Below are 18,189 nucleotides of genomic sequence, written 5' to 3'. Positions count from 1 at the left end.
GCAGCCGACGGAAATGCGAAGGTTGGACTAGTAGAAAAATATTTATATAAATTAATCATAAATTATTTGTTGGGTGTTATATTGTGCTACTATTTGAATTAAATTAAATATAATACAAAATATTGTTATTTTATTTTATTTTTTAAAGTATACTATAGCTAAAATAAGTCATATCTAAATCAATGTTTACACATTATCTGTATTTACTTAGCAACTGACCATAGCAACACAAAAGAGGCACACGCACTGGCATTGTCGGTTTTGTTGTTGTGTGATTGATGGTTTTGTTGTTAAATCGATGCGTATTTGATGGTTTCAGGTAACTTTTTCTTTTAATATATAAGTCGAATATGTACACAATTATATTATTAATTACCTTACTTAATATAATGCGAATGTAGGCATTTAGGCGTAAGATACGGATGCTGTCGCTGCTGCTATCTCATCTGTCCTAGGGCTAGGCCTAGCCTATCTCTAGGGTCTAGGCCAGGGCATGGGCCAAGCCTGACCTGACTATTAATGTTGACGTTGCTGTAGTTATTTGTAGTAGTAGTAGTACAGGTTAGCCTAGAAAAAGGCCTATTGGTGGCTAAACTAGATTACAAAGACAGCCCAGACCTGGGCTGAGAAAGGCCTGTATTAATTAATAGTAAACTGCTTTCATCATCAGGCTATCCGGGTGTGTTGCTTGAAACGATTTGCCAGTGCTAGGCCTAGGCCTAGGCCTACTTGGCCTAGGCCTAATTTAATTTGAATCTGTTGTTGTTTCTATTATTTTAAATTATTTAATAAAACTCATTTTGTTAAAGTAAATACCACTAGGCCTAGCCTACCTAGGGCCCTAGGCTAGCCTAGCTAGTGCCATTTTTTGCTTTCGTATTGTTCTTTTCCAGGCAGGACCTTGTCTTTAAAGTTTATGCCTTATTAGTGTGGTATTTTTCCATTTCATTTAATGCAGTCTTAATACAATCATAATCAATTTGTTTGTGATTTGTTTTGATCGATATTGGGACGTGTCATGAAGTGGATCTCCCTCAGCAAGATATCCTGACTGAAGGAGAATGCTGAGTAAAAAGAAGTAGAAATAGATAATTAATATTATCACTGATCAGGTTTTCCATTGGAGATGGTACTTTTGAGCCAAGGGATTGAAATAAATTTTATACATTTTGATGATAGTATCGATGATCAGTTTCAAAGTTAAAAATAAAAATTGGTTTATAAATGTAATTAAACATCCAATGATCTGGTACCACTATTTTAAAACTTTTCAAATTAGATTTCATAATACAGTAATAAATAATAATTTATTTGGATATTCACTTTTGAATCAGTGGCACTCAACCACAGGGGTGGTGCATCCTAACAACAAGAAAAATATAAAAATTACAATCAAAATGAAAGACATCAAAACAAAAACAAGAATGAATAAAAAAAAGTTCAGTTAATTTGCCGCAATAAATATATGGATGCATTAACTACTATAAAAATCAAAAGAAATTTTGTCAAAAATATTCATGTTAATAAATATACAAACTGCTCAATTTGAATACACTTATCAGTTCAACTTTTTATTTTTACAGATTTGAATACATTAAACCGAAATCACAATGTCTATTGCTACGGCACAGCCTCGCCATGTTTTTGGCTTGAAGGGAAAGGTTAATAACAACATTTGTTATGTGGATGAGCAAACAATAGTTTATCCATCAGGAGCCAATACTGTATTGTATAACATTGACCAAAAATCCCAAAAATTCATCGCTGGATCTGACAAAAGTCTCGGCAGCACAGCTATGTGTGTAAGTCCAAACCGAAGATACATTGCTATCGCTGAGAAGGGCAGTGAAAAGGCCACCATCACCATTTACGACCTGCATTCACTCAGGAAGCGTAAAGTTCTAAGTTCGCCAGACGTGCTATCACTTGAATTCATCAGCCTCGCCTTCTCACCCGACTCAAAATATCTGATTGCTCAGGCAGGGAGACCGGATTGGACGCTACTGTATTGGACTTGGGAGAAGTCAAAGGTCATGGCAGTGACTAAAACTTCAAATCCAGCAAACAATGATATTTATCAGGTACAAAGTATTTTATTTATGGTCGTTTGTGTAATTTTGTGGGAAAAAAATCCAGAAATATTATTTTAAAATCCAAAAACATGCACAAATATGCTACCTCCTCTCTCATATTTGCATAGATTACAATTTTATTTTTTATATATTTTAATTACAACTAGATATATATTTAAATATAATATATTGTTTTGTCTTGTCCTGTATTTGTTGATGTACCATAATTATAATCTCAAATAGTTTCATCTGGTTTCTGCATGTATGAACATGGAAAATTCTTGAGAGTAAACCAATAATAATACATACTGTTTGTAACATTTCGATCCGTTGTCAACGGATCTTCATCAGACAGTGACTGACCAAAAACTAGCAAAACCAGTAATTGTCTAATGAAGATTCATTGACAACGGATCGAAAAGTTACAAAACAGTGCGTATCATTGACCGGGTTTACTCACAAGAATTTTCCATGATTTTACCATAATTATGTTGGTATTGTATCCAAGTATTTTAAACTTTTTTGATTGAATATTCCAATTCAGGCTGAGTCATATGATCATACTTTCCAAAGTCATGAAGGATATTTTTTATTTTAAACGTTCATCAATTCCTGTGTTATGTTCACACAGTCAATAGTTCTTAAACCTTTAAAAACATGTTTGATTTTTTGACTTGTTCTCCCTTTAAAGGTGTCTTTCAACCCACAAGACAATACACAAATCTGTGTGGTTGGAAACGGTATCTTCAAGCTCTTCCGTTACAGCGAAGGCAACCTTCGCCAGTTTGCCTTCCAGAAGCTAGAGCCACAGAATTACTTGTCTCAGGCTTGGGTGTCAGATGACAGGGTGATCGTTGGAACAGACAACGGCAAACTCTTTTTGTTTGAATCAGGGGAACTGAGAAATGATTTTTCAATTGTATCACCATCATCAAAAGAAAGTAAACAAATTGAAAGGTATGATCTGATAAATTCTAGTAATTGGAATACAAATAATGATAAATTATTAATGATATTGATAATGTTTCAATATATGATCTTGGGTAATAATAATGATAATGATAATATGATTAAACACCTACTCAGCTCTCTGGGTGAAAATTGAATGATATTGCAGCCAAAATCAGTGCAATTGTGCTTGAATGTACCAGGTGAAGAGAGAACTGTAGATAAAGTGCCTTGCCTAGTGACACAAGAGTAAATGCACATTGACCTCAATTGAAAATTGTTGAAACAAAAACATCACTCACAAAGAATTAAAAATCACCTCATAATAACCTTATTTTGGGAGATATTGCCCTTCACAAATCATTGAGCCCCCCCCCACTTTACCTTCACCCCATCAACACCCCTCCCCCATTTCAAGACTTATTACACCACTGCACATTGCTGCTTCAAACACTAACTTCAAGGTTGATTGGCTACCGCTGTACTGTCCACTCTCATTATTTTGATGAATAAGAACTATTGCAGAGGGTGACCAAACACCTATACTTTATGGACACATCATATATAGTGTTCTATTTCAGGTTATTATATTCTTGCATTCTTTGATTTCATAGGATGGGAAGTATTGCAGAGGGTGACATAGTACCTGAAGGCCCACCGCCTGTTACAGCTATCGTTGCTTATTCAAAAGGGTTTGCATGCTCAGGAGGAATTGGCACAGTTCATCTATTTGAGAAGACTGATGACAAAGACAACTACAAGAAAGCCAGAGAAATCAAGGTAAAAAAAATACCATTTAATTCTAGTGTTATGATATAGGATTTTAAACTTTTAATTTTGGACTTGGACTACGTTTCTTTCGTTGGTTTGAAGGTTATGCAGAAAACTGTACTTATTTGAGACTATGAACGATACCTTACGTTTATGTTCCCAGATTCCTCAAGATGCCATTGGTGCGGATCCAACAAGGCAAGAAAACCACACGATAAAGACAGTGACTGTGAGCCCTTCAGAGGAAACCTTGGTTTGCAGCACCGTCACAAACCAACTGTATTGCATGACCCTCTCCAGTGCTGACTTGGGAAAGGTAAGAATTATATTTTTTATTAAATCTGGCATGTTTGATAAATACCTGTAAATTGCTTATATATGTGTGTATGATATGACATCATAAAGATGTGTCAACAATTAATGATGATGTCATATCATACCCATACAGTATAATATGAGGCATGTTGTGGCGAAATGGTTAAGTTGTCGCAGAGTCCAGTTTTGAGTAAATGAGCTATAAAATATGGGAGTTAAAAAAATTGCCTAAAAATCCAAATTTGTTTTTCACTATAGGTCAACAGTTTAATGTCTTATTAATCATGTCCCAAAGTATTAGTTCTGGAAGTGGTTAACAAATTGTTTATTTAACAATATTTTTTGTAGTTCATTCTAATAAACAATGTATGCACAAATAACTTTGAAAGGCAATTACTCAAAATCATGTTTATCTTGAGTCTAAGAGTACTGTACTTTCACTTTCCAATAACTTAGGCTTGAAATGTCCAATTTGAATGAATGACCTTTCATTTTAAAGATCACATACTCAGGTATCTGAAAATACCAATAACTTGAATTTCAATTTTTGCTACAACTTAGCCATTTTGCCATAACATGCCTCATATTGGTATGGTATGACATCATTATAAAGGGTGAACAGAACATTAGATGTGCTTGTGACCTGTTCACTTACAGTACTTCCATCCTTATAATTTCATTTTTCCTATTTTAATTGTTTTTCCTGTTTTTGTTTTACTTAAGTATGTGGAATACTGAATTATAAATATGTTTTTAAAAATCAATCAATCTATCAATCATTGTATAAAATACTATATATGCACAACTACATTACACTAAATTATGACGTGTCTGATGTCCTCACAGCATGGTGACCAAGCGACATTTGAACTGCTCTCGCAACCCTTCCATTTTGGTATTATCAGCGGCTCGGATGTGTGCATCCGCAAGCCCCTCATAGCCACCTGTTCTGTTGATAGATCCGTCCGCATTTGGAATTATGAAACAAAGTAGGTTTTCCACCAACTATCATTAAAACTAATTAATGATTTATATGAATACATATTTAAGTATATTATCAATTAGTTTAGTTTAATTATATAATTGATGTGTAAATGAGACATAAATGAATGAATTAATTAATTAATACATGAATAAATGAATACATTACTGTGTGAATGAATAAATACATGAATGAATATATAAATGATTGAATAAATTAGGACATAAATAGTGAATGAATGAATGAGTAAATAATAACTTAATTAATGCATACATGAATTGTTGAATGAATAAATGACTTTAATATGTAATAACATTTTCTATGTTATTACTATAGTTCCATTGAGCTGCATAAGGAATTCCAAGAGGAAGCCTACAGTATAGCCCTCCACCCATCTGGTCTCTTCATCCTTGTAGGTTTCAGTGACAAACTGAGGCTCATGAATCTCCTTATTGATGACATCAGAACATTCAAAGAGTTCACCGTCAGGGGGTGCAGAGAGGTAGGTTGAGCCGACTGATAATTCAACATTTTGTGTCCAATGAAAACATTGTTTCTTGGGTTGCTTTATAGGTATTTTAATTCCTACAATATTAGTATGGGCAGCTTCATCTTGTTGAATTTATTATTTTTTACTTTGTGCCAGACAATAGTAACACTGTAAGAGGAAAAATAAAATTATACAATTATTCCTGAAGATGAACTAATATAATATGAATACAAAATATTGAATCACAATGGCTTGTATCACATTTTCCAAGGTTTGTTTTATACTATATTATACTATTATTTTATTATTTCATTTTTTTTTAATTCTTTAATCAATTTTGGGATTTATTCATTGCCATTAAATATAACTTCACATGGTGGATCTATGGATATGCAAATTGTTATGATTGATTGAGTGATTGATTAATTGTATTATTTGTTTTAATAGTGTGCATTCAGCAATGGAGGTCACATGTTTGCTGCTGTTCATGGTAACGTCATTCAGATTTACTCAGCTTCTACATTTGAGATCATCAACAACTTGAAGGGGCACAATGGCAAGGTGAGTCACTGTCTTTCATTTTGTTCATAAAATATGTACTGTACGTAATATAGGCCTGCAGCTGCATCAGCCTTGTCTGTAGGCCAGGTTGCTGCATTCCACAGCAACCACATGGGCACCACAATTAGCGTACAAGTGGTGTGTGTGGCCATATAGTAGAAATTATTCTATCTTGATTTGATTTAATTGTTGTAAAACACTATAAGTATAATTGACTATAACATCATGAGCCCCTAGAATTATTCCCTACTGGTTGTGAAAGTTTGGAAGGTAATACCCTACTCTTTTACAAAGAGTGTACTGCATATTTCAACATTCACATGGGCCATATTGCACACAGAACCAACATCGGAAATGTCTCATCTGAAATATGCACTTCAGCCCAACACTGATGAAAAACAAAGAGATCAGCGATGAATGTGACCAAAGGTCTGAAATGAATAGTTCAGCAGACGCACAGTGGAAACACTAGTTTAGCCAACTGAGCTACACTGCTCTCATTATATATTTCTAAAGCTTTGTCTACACTATCAAATTTCATCAAAAAAGTGTCACATAAAATGTGGTGGAAAATAAGAGTTGAACATATTTAACTTTTTTTATACAATTTGTTAGAATGTGATATAATAATAATGTCATCTTATTAGGCGCACGTATCCATCTCTTGGTAGAGCTGCTCGCGGCACCGTTTTCCACCTGCAGAATGTAGATGTAGCCTTTTTTCTGCATTATTATTTGAATTAATTAATTTTATTTAATTTTTTTAATTTTTTTTTTTTTTTTTTAATTTATTTATTTTTTTATTTTTTTTTTATTTTTTTTTTTTTATTTATTTTGACGTCATCGTACCCATATATAAGCACTTCACTTTTTTTTGTCACATAAAATTTGATAGTGTAGACAAAGCTTAAAAATGGAAGTTTTTACATTGTTTAAATTAACTAGATTTCTAAAACAGCCAATGGAAAAAAAAAAAAACTTTTCATATGTTAACAGAATTTAATTTTGTTTCTCAATAGGTGCGTTCTATTGTATGGAGTACCGACGACAGCAAGCTAGTCAGCTGTGGTATGGATGGTGCTGTGTACGAGTGGAACACCTTCACTGGGAAACGTGAAGGAGAGAGCGTACTCAAGTCATGTAGCTACACCTCTGTCACGGTAACGCCAGATGGAAAGACCACATTTGCAGTCGGGTCTGATCGCACTTTGAAAGAAATCACGGATTCACAGGTCTGTATAGGGCCTACAAGTAGTTTCTATGTAAAAACAAACAAAATAGTGACTGTCCCATTAGAAACTAGTGAAACTGCCCTTATTTGCAGCTTGAGTATTTATGAGTAAATCATTTTTTTATTCATGTCAATCTTCATCTTGTGCATCTATACTGCAAAAGGTTTCGCTGGGCCTTTGCACTTAAATAAGCTTTCAAAAAAAGAGGTGCTGTACAAATAATGATATTTTCTTTATCGAAAAGACAGTTTAGTATAAATAAACCATTTTTAAACTTTATGTTCATTTCCATTTTTTATCCTTTTATATTTGAGGGTCCCTACCTAATTCTGTAAGAGCTATCCTCAAAAAATATATAAAAAATAATTAGAAATGCCTTCAGCTAAAGGTTGTGGTGTGTTATAATTTTATTACTTATTCCTCCTTGTTCATTTTAACGTAGATATTACGTGATGTTGAGGCTAGCGAGGTGACATTAACTCAAGTGGTAATGTCTCACAATGGACGGATGCTGTTTGCAGGTACATCAGCCGGTACCCTGCGTTCAATGAAATACCCTTTGACCTCGCCCGGTGAGTGGACAGAGAGCATGGCACATGGATCAGCAATTACTAAGGTGAGACTGAGCAATGGTGAACATGAATATTTATATTTCTGTTGCTTAACCTCCATAATCTATGTAATATTTTCATTACATTAATTTCTGTGGTTCTGATGGTATTAACAATTGAGATTGGAAACTGTTTGGCCATTAAATTTACTGTAATCAATTGTGTTTTTTTTTCTCTAAAAGTTATTTAAAAACATTTTACAGCCTTGCATCCCAAGATTTTACATTTACATTTTACTGCACCAAAAAAGCACTTGTATTGAAATAGATATAGGCCTAAACAAATTATATTTCATTTGTATTGTTATATTATTTTATTGTTATGTTATTTTATTATTTTTATTATCATTATTATTGATAGATGCGCATCAGTTACGATGACCAATACCTGATAACTGTATCAGAAGATTCTGTGCTCATGATCTGGAAGATTACCGACAAAGAGGGACGTGGTCTGAAGAGAGATAAAGAGCTGGGCTATGCAGAAGAAATCCTCATCACAAAGTCGGACTTGGAGGAAAAGGTAATGAACGGCAGACAATTCTGTTACAAATCTCTGGTATTCAGTGTTTACTGAATGTACATCAAAGAGTATGGAATGGAAAGAGGCCCAACTAACCTGATTGCGCATGGATGAAATGTAACAAAATATTCAGTACTACCATGAGATGGGCATGCCCTATAATAATTAGAATACCATTCAAAATTCAAGGCATTTTCTACACAACTCTTACTTTTAAAGGATGCCCTCTAGTGTAAGGAAACCCTGGCAGTCGGACCACTTGCCATTCCACACTCTTTGGTAATTATGAAATTGCACATACTGTACCCTTCAATTGCTTGTTTTGTATTTTACTTTAATAAAGTCACTCTATTATTGATTGTATTGAGTCATTCTTTAGGAGTAAAATTTAAGAACTATGGTCCATTGTTATTACCTTTGATATATTCGTGTATTTTCCTAATAGAACTCAGTAATGGCAGAGCTTAAGACTAGAGTAGAGGAGCTCAAGATGGAGAATGAATATCAGCTACGTCTCAAGGACATGAACTACAATGAAAAGATCAAAGAATTGACGGAGAAGTTCATCCAGGAGATGGAGTCACTTAAAACTAAAAATCAAGTTTTGAAAACGGATAAAGACAAGGAAGAGGCCCGGCATGAGGAACAACTTTCGGAATACATGGAGAAAAATTCAAAAGAAATTCAAGACCTCGGTAAATCACGTTTTATATCAAAGCATAAAATATCTAATATATATATGAAATATACAAAGAACTTTATTGCAATCTCTCATTAACAATACAGAATAAGTCAAATCAGAATTGAAGTTTAACATAAAAACTATATCACAAACACACCACAAACACACAAAAAAAAAATAAAATAAATCTACAGTATTAAGTCAATTAAATTAGGGAACATTAAGTTAAGAATCTATGTGGGTTTGCCCCCAAATCTGACTTAATACCAATTAGTGTTGGACATGACTTGTAATTGATTTGTTTTTATATCAGGGGAAGATCCAGTGAGGGCGAAATTGGGGGAAATAAAAAAAAACTGGCACAGTACTCCAAAACAAGCTAATTTTTTATATAAACTCCATGTACCACTGTCTATAATGGCCAAGCATTTCTAAACAAAAATCTGAAAACACTATTCCACCATCAGCCCCACCCCCCACCCCCGATTGGTGCTTTGCACGTCACATGGCCCCTACAAAGATTTTCTGTGGATCCATCTCGGCATATCATTATAATTTTTTTTACTTTATTTCACAGAGCTTGCCAACAATCAAAAGCTGATGATCGAATACGAGAAATACCAAGAGCTTCAATCCAAGTCACAAAAAATGCAGGAAGACTATGAAAGGCAACTACAAGAAATGGAAGAGTCTAAAGAACAGGCCTTGGAAGAACTTACTGAGTACTACCAAACAAAGCTACAAGAGAAAACCACACAGCTTGAACAGGTAAGTAACTTACTGAGTACTACCAAACAAAGCTACAGGAGAAAACCACACAGCTTGAACAGGTAAGTAACTTACTGAGTACTACCAAACAAAGCTACAGGGGTAAGTAACTTACTGAGTACTACCAAACAAAGCTACAGGAGAAAACCACACAGCTTGAACAGGTAAGTAACTTACTGAGTACTACCAAACAAAGCTACAGGAGAAAACCACACAGCTTGAACAGGTATATAGTATGAATGCCACTCAAAAAATTGACAAGGCCATTTTATTCAACATTTCACTTTTAGTTAAGAATCATCAGGAATAATACATATACACTGATTGGATAATTGCCTCATTAAATAATTGCATATTAATAAGGATCTCTGGTAACTGATACTGTATATAATTTGTGTCTTGTGTTATTTGTGTATATTATATGTATTATTCCTGATGATGCTTATATAGAAGCGAGTATTTCAGTACTTGGAGTATGCATTATACTTTCTTATCTGAGATTAATCAGTGAACCTTTCGGTATATGGTGAAGACTTTATGTATTAAGGTTTATTTATATGTTATTTTTAGGCAAATGATGAAGCTCGACATCAGCTACGAGAATATGAGGAAACAAAGAAACAAATTGAAGAAGATGCTGACCGTGAGATTTTGGACATCAAAAACAAGTATGAACGGCGTTTGCGAGATGAGAAAGAAGCAAATATGAGATTGAAAGGGGAAACTGGCATCATGAGAAAGAAGGTAGGGGTATTATGGCACATGGATATTATATTTTTGATTAAGCATCTTTCTACAATCTTCTAACTTTCTGGTGTCAATCACACTATCTGACCAATCGGGACATGTTATCCAATTGGCAGGTCCAGGGAATATGTGGATATCCCACAAATCTGTGTATTTGCAAATGCAGCTGCACAAACTCATTTTGTTGGACCAAGGGGCAGGGATTAGCCAAAATGTTCATTGTTCATTACTATGTGACAGCTATATTGCTGTTGACTTTCAATCAAATTGTCTAGGATTTGAGTCTGAGGCAAGCTTCTTGTTTGTGTCCTTTATCGATGTACTATCTCTCCATGAGATTTCAATATCAATGCACTGATATATAACTGACAACATTATGGAATACTCACTTATATGGAGCTGAGTATGTGTTCAGTGTAATACACTGACCTGGATAATATTGTATAAAGTACATAGATGCCTTGGAATGATGTATTATATAAGACAATACAATATTGTTGTTTTACAGTTTACTAGTCTACAAAAGGAAATTGAAGACCACAAAGATGAAATCAAGAAATTACAGAATGAGCAGAGTAAACTTCAAAGTGTCATCAAGTCTCTAGAAAAAGACATCTTTGGACTGAAGAAGGAGATTCAAGAACGTGATGAGACAATTCAGGACAAGGTAAACATAAACTAATTTTCCAACCTTATACCCGATTCACACAAAACAAAATGTTATAAGAATGCGTTGTAGAATAAATTTAGCATGCGTTCCCTTCTACGTTATTTTCTGTAGGAATATCTTGGAGTGGGAGATCCAGTATAGTTTGATATAGAGGGGGCCCAGAGGGGGAAATTAAAGGACGGAGGGTCCCGAATATGAATTTGAGTCAACTCGGCCCCAAATCAACTTAACTTGGTCCATGGGTCAAGTTGATCTGCTTCCTCAATCCCACCATGGTTAGGGCTGAGGTACGAAAATCGTACTATCGGATTTAAATTTGACTGTAATTTTCTTTTTTCCCCTTTTATAGGAAAAGAGAATCTATGATTTAAAGAAGAAAAACCAAGAACTGGAGAAATTCAAATTTGTTTTGGATTACAAAATCAAGGAGTTGAAGAAGCAGATAGAACCAAGAGAAAACGATATCAAGGCAATGAAAGACCAGATCCAAGAGGTAGGCATCTAAATTCACATATTCACTTGGAAATACAACAAAACAAAATGATTATGTACTGATCGTTTAAAAAATTACTATTACAGTCAGTCTAACTCTGCTTGCATTGACTAATGGTGTACTCTAAAATGATGAAGATGATGATGAGAGTATCGATTTTGCTGTTGTCCATTCAGCGATTGTCCTTATTTTGTTTCTTATCAAAAAAAAAATTTCTCAAGTCTGTTGGAAATCAGACATCTGATCAAACGCTGCCTAGCTTTACCTAGTGAGAAGTGTTGGTGAAATATATATTATACATTTTCATTTTTATTCAATTTGCAGATGGAGAGCGAGTTGGAGAGATTCCACAAACAGAACACACAACTTGAACTAAACATCACAGAACTTAGGCAGAAACTTAAGGCCACTGAGAAAGAGATGTACTTTGAGAGACAACGGGTAAGAAATGCAAAACTATGAACAAAAGATAACAAAAAAAATAAATTTTTGTTTTAATTACTGATAGTAACCAAATTTTAATGCGAAGTGTGAAGCCTTTACTTATACTTGTGTTCATGTAATTAATAGGTGCGTGATTCAGAAGCTATCATGAAGCGTTTCAAGACTGACCTCCATAACTGCGTTGCTTTCATTCAAGAGCCTAAGAAGCTGAAGGAAAGCATCAAACAACTTTATGCTAAACATGTGCAAGATGATACGGTAGGTTTTTCATTAAATTAGACTCTTGATTTTAAGCTGTTCACACTACTTAATTTGGTTATAAGCCTGAAGCCTATTCCTCACTAACTGTGATTTCTGTGTTTAATTACTGTAGCCGGAATCTGCTAGTGTTGATGCGGACATTCAGAGGGAATACAGCCGACAACGTAAGCATCTCGAACAGAGCGTTGCTTCACTGAGGAAGAAGCTCACTAAAGATACAGAGATTCATCGTGCTGATAACGTCCGGATCATGCAGGTTAGTTCATCGATGTTACTAATGCAGATCTCTTTTTGAGGGTGTTTCTCAGCATTATAATAATATATAGTAGAACCCTTCCGTTGGGACATGCCTATTAGTATAAAGGGGACACTTTTTTTTATCCCAAATATGATCCCTTAATAGGGGTTCTACTGTATTCAAATTTATACAATTTTTAAAGTATTAAAATACATTAAAAGTTTTATAAAGTTTAATTCATAACATGTTAATATTACATTGGTCTTGGATAGTGTATAATGCTATGACTGCAATTCATAGACTTACCCTGTTTAATGGATATTATGTGATTATGTCTATATAACAAATATATTATTATATATATGAACAAATACTTAGATCTTGGGGTAATGATAAATAGTAACTATAACCTTGCCTAAGTCGAATAATTTCTAAGTTGATCTAATTTTACATGCCAAATTGTTGTGTTTTCCATTAACAATTTGCAGGAGAATGTCTCTCTAATCAAAGAGATAAATGATCTAAGAAGAGAGCTAAAGATTGCCAGAACACAGGTACATGATCTTGAAGCAGCCCTTGGTATCAACAAAAACAAACCACAGCAAGATTCTGGCAACTTTGCAGATAACTTCCCGATGTCAAACTCACTGTCAAGCCGAGAAGGCAGAACCGAGGAGAACATTCGCATCATTGAAATGCAGCGTAACGAGATCAAAAAGCTTCGTACTCAGTTGCATGACGTGGAATTGGTGTCGCGGCCTCCTTCAGGAGGCAAACTTCCTCCCGTTTTGGCTCAGTAACCTGAGCCTTTAATGCCTTTCTTTTATATCACCAAGTGTAAATGTTATATTTAGATCTTGAAGTGGACGAATATTAAAAGATTCCTTGGATGAATTTGGATACTATGACTGTATTTACTGTAAATAAAACAATGATCTATGAGAAATATATTGTAGTTAATTGATTAATACCTATGAAAAGATTATGATGGTTTAAAAAGAAATTACTGTACTACAAATGGGTAGCGTATTTATTTCCAGTTTGGCCTTCCAAGTACAGAACAATTAGTGATGGTACTTCGTTCCTTGTCAAACTTCTGATCAAAACAAAACTTTATGTTTCACATTTCATAGAGTGACAAGTCCTCGAGAAGGTTACGCTTGATACAAATGTGACATGGGTTCTAAAAAACTCAAAACACCTTTTAAAAATAAGGCATCAAAACACCTTTTAAAAATAAGGCATAGGCCCCTATGGACCACATGCAACCTTTAAAAAATAAATTTTTCCCCAGAATATCAGTCATAAATTGTAAAAATTGCTCCCAAGTGTTTCCTTAATAACTTTCTGTGTATTGAAACCATAAGAATTATTTTCCAAGAAAGAGAGCAAATTGTTTTGTTCAGGCTAATTGCCTATTATCTTTCCTGGCAAATGATATATATCTTGAATGCCAAATAAATATTATTCAATATATATTTAATCAAAATAATATTAATGTAAACGTTTAATGTTTAGCATCCTGATGCCAAATCGGGTTTTCTAATTTTAACATTGTTATACTTTATTACTTTATTATCATAAATATCTTTTTTCAATTACATGACATAACTTTAATTCACTTAAAATAATATACTGTATATAAAAAGACTATAATAATTCCCTGTCTAGTTTTAGCTGTTCTTTTTAAGCATCACACACATAAATAATATACATGAAACCACCAATTCCAGGACACTCTGTTCAAACAGGTTTTTATTCAATAATATACAATTATTGTAATACGCTGTGTATCATACAATTACATTGTAAATAAATGCAATTAATTTTGCCTGGCAATCTCTTTGTCTGTATTCACTGTGTTAAGCACACTGCAGTCATTCGAAAGACCTCTTTAAAATGATCTTGAATTTAAAATAAGAGCAATCACTGTACTCAAACTGAACAAATTTCAGGAAACTTCATTAATATACAAACCCCAATTTTAAAATGAATTAATAGTTTTAATCTGGTTAGCACATAATGTCCAACTTGGAACCAATAATCAATATTATATTCTTGATTGTTTCTTTGATTCACTAGGTAATCATCCAATGCAAAAAAATTATCCGTTTGGTCGTTATGAGACTTATACTTCAATTTATATAGAAAAATATTCTTTTGGGTAAAACCAGTATGCATGTACAGCACCAGTATGTTAAAACCAATGAAGTTTAATCAACATTATGATATTGCAGTAATACTTTATACCGTGTAAAGTATTAACACATTGTAAATTTCCAAACAATAGTTTGATACTGCTTTAATCAATTTAAATACCTGGGAGTTGATTCTGAAATGAACATTTGATTGGAGGTTGTTTCTAAATTTTAGTGCTTCCATTTTTACCTTTGTGGAAGCCAGTGACAAACAGTGGTGGCGTCGGCGCTGGCTTAAGCCCCCACTCCCCAAACCAGCCAGAGCTTGTCGGGCAGACGGACCAAAAAAAAAATAGGCCTAATAAAATGAAATGCATGTTTATTGAGTTAAGTTTGACAATATAATAACAAATTGTGTTTTATCAACTTTACATTCAAAAGTATTTTTCAAGTCTGAGGGTGCCATTTCTGGCCATCCAGATGTCCCTATTTTTAAATAAACCTCATTAAAGAGGGAGGGGAACCCCCTTCCTAAAACCCCTCTCCCAACCATGGTGGGGATGAGGTTGTCTAGACCCTCCATCTGTGAAATCCCCTTCCTGGTCCCCTTATTTTGGATACCTAGCTCTGGATCTGACACTGTAGATCTTCTGGAATTATATATTATTATATATTATATATGTTTGTTTCCACTCGGTATTTATTAGGATGTGATACTTAAGACTAAATGGACGAACTGGATAACAAACCTCTAACCGATGCTCTTTTACAAATCCAATCAATTTTTACTTGGCAGGCAAACCTTATGGACATTTATTGATTGCATTTCGGTTTAATCAAAAATTATTTAACAACCTCTAAAAGAGCAAAATGTACAGTATTAAAAAAAACAATCACTTGTAATGTGACAGATGAGGTGGTTAAAAATGAGACATGAAAAAGGTAGGAATGTTAATTAGTACAGAAGTGTCATAATAAAACAAAAATAATCATTTAGAATAGATCAATAGCTGACATCATCAATCAATATCTCAGAGATCTCTGACAAAAGTATTTGCTAATTGCTTGTTACTTTCATGATGTCAACCAAATGAGGCCTGCATACCAAAACCAACATACTGTTACTGTTGCTAAATGTTAAACTGAGTATGCATAACAATGTGGCAGTATTGTATACTTAGTATTACTTTTACTCATAACTTTGGCAAAACAAAAAAGATTTTAGAAAATTTAATTTTTTTTTTGTCTAATTACAAATATTTGAAATTCAAAATTTTGGCTTGAGACCCCCCAATATTAAGGTTGATTCCATAAAATGACCTATCATTTTAAAGCTTATAATGTAGAGAATATGTATATGTTAAAAAGTCAATTTTTATTGTTCTGGTCACTTTTGGCACGGCAAGCCCCATACGTTGAGTTAAATCCAATACCATATTTATTTGAATAAAATCCCCAGAGCTTTGTTGTTCAGAGAGGTTTTTTTTTTTTGGAGGAGGATGGGGGGGTAGGGAGAGGGGAAGGTGTTTATTTTTCTGAGTGTAAAATGATATGTATAATATACTTAAATACATACAACCTTTCACTTCACTCAAAATGTAGTTCACAACACAAAATTATTGTCACAAAATGTTATTGTATTATTATTATAGCTAGGATTCCAGATCAGTCATAATTAAATTCTACAAGAATAAAACATGGATAATAGAATAGTGTTGAGGATTGCGTTGTTTCCAGGGGGTGTTTAAAATTCAAGCAACATTTAATATTCAAAGCGGGTCGTTTATTCAAATATCGTACCTGAATTGCAAACCGTGTTATTAGTATTCAGCTGAGGAAAATATGAGAAAAATAGTCATCCTCACCGATTAACAAAGTAAAATTTCTGTAAAAATATCCTATTAATTGTTTCAATTAGTGTTTCATTAAGTTAATAAACTCATTTGACCCTTCCAAATGAGTAATTAATGTTTTAATTGAATATTTGATATTCCTTGAAGGCAGTATACCTTCAAATAGTAATTTTCATCAGTAACCAGGACAGTTTCACATTAGTAGGCTTTTACAGGAGAAACGGAATGATACATTTTCTGCTGCGTGGATACGATGAAAATTCCTTTTTGTAGTTGCGGTGTTTGCCCATGGCCCACATCGCCATTTGGTACAGACCAGCAAGCGTGAACAGACCGGCAGGCATACACTGACTCATCACCGTAAAACCGAGCCAGGCACCGACTTCATATGTATAGTTTGGACAGCTGACAAACGCAAATGCTAGAGTCATGGGGTTAGAAGTCGGGTAGGGAATACGGCGCTCTTTGGTGCCAGGTGGTCTAAGATTTCGTAGAGCGAGATGAATAGAAAAATTCCCAAATTCATTTAACTGAAAAACAATGTAATTAAGGATGTGTAAAACTTGAAAAGGTAAGTCAAAACATTAAAGATATTTTTCGATATTCTTAATTTTTACATGCAATACAATTATGACATCCCTAAGAAAAAAATAAAATGATTTCATTGCATTATTGTTAATATTTTTATTACTATTACCAATATCATTATATACATTATAGTTATTACTGTCATTACTATACTATATTCTCTTTTCATAATAATATGTGAACCTTGGTTAATAGTTGTCAACTTACCAAAAATGTTGCAAGTCCAATATATAATTGAACGTCCCCATAAACTGTAATAAAACACATATAAATGCATAAATGCTTTAATCTGGAGTCTTATATATACTATATACTTTTAAAACGTGGACATTGGAAAATGAAGAAATAGAAAAACTGCAAGCATTTGAAATGTGGATCTGGAGAAAAATACTTGGTGTGATGTGGGAAGACAGAATAATGAATGCAGAGATATTGAGAAGAAAAATATGAACACAAATAGAAGTCTACTAAATATAATGGAGAAAAGAAGAAAGAGGTGGATTGGTCATGTACTGAGAGGAAATGGATTATTGAAGAAAGTAATTGAAGGAAGAATGGAAGGAAAGAGAACAGTAGGCAGAAGAAGAAAGATGTTTATGATGTGTGAACATTGGACGTTAAAAAAAACAATCACTTGTAATGTGACAGATGAGGTTGTTAAAAATGAGACATGAAAAAGGTAGGAATGTTAATTCCTATCCTTTAATTTAGAGGCTTGTTTAATCAAATTTAGAGTCTTAATATGTGAAAATACATATAAATTTGTTTTCTCCCTGACGAATTGTAGTTTTCTCCCAGAAAAA

At 33.7% G+C, this 18,189-nt stretch overlaps 2 protein-coding genes across 2 annotated transcripts in view; one reads left to right on the top strand and one right to left on the bottom strand.

The window, feature by feature from the left end:
• Window positions 1-213: 213 nt before the first annotated feature.
• On the top strand, window positions 214-14,646 carry LOC117112919 (cilia- and flagella-associated protein 57-like). Its single transcript, XM_033256134.1, has 20 exons — window positions 214-319; window positions 1,584-2,081; window positions 2,764-3,029; window positions 3,635-3,800; window positions 3,955-4,107; window positions 4,953-5,095; window positions 5,425-5,590; window positions 6,026-6,139; window positions 7,159-7,371; window positions 7,814-7,987; window positions 8,343-8,504; window positions 8,950-9,199; window positions 9,764-9,954; window positions 10,525-10,698; window positions 11,210-11,368; window positions 11,721-11,864; window positions 12,189-12,305; window positions 12,435-12,566; window positions 12,682-12,825; window positions 13,296-14,646. Exons 2-20 carry the CDS (start codon window positions 1,611-1,613, stop codon window positions 13,605-13,607), a joined length of 3,651 nt encoding a protein of 1,216 aa, XP_033112025.1. The 5' UTR covers window positions 214-319; window positions 1,584-1,610; the 3' UTR covers window positions 13,608-14,646.
• Window positions 14,535-18,189, bottom strand: part of LOC117112920 (probable very-long-chain enoyl-CoA reductase art-1) — a 12,274-nt gene continuing 8,619 nt past the window's right edge. Inside the window, exons 8-9 of the mRNA XM_033256135.1 lie at window positions 17,594-17,637; window positions 14,535-17,328 (exon numbers count right to left, since the gene is read on the bottom strand). Coding sequence (XP_033112026.1) covers window positions 17,008-17,328; window positions 17,594-17,637 — 365 coding nt within the window. The 3' untranslated portion in view covers window positions 14,535-17,007. The remainder of the gene's footprint in view (window positions 17,329-17,593; window positions 17,638-18,189) is intronic.

Source organism: Anneissia japonica, unplaced genomic scaffold (assembly GCF_011630105.1).
Source record: "Anneissia japonica isolate Jap-2015-1 unplaced genomic scaffold, ASM1163010v1 scaffold288031_len342695_cov171, whole genome shotgun sequence".
Lineage (NCBI taxonomy): Eukaryota > Metazoa > Echinodermata > Crinoidea > Comatulida > Comatulidae > Anneissia > Anneissia japonica.
The sequence above is the reverse complement of the archived record's forward strand: the minus strand, read 5'-3'. Positions and strand labels throughout refer to the sequence as shown.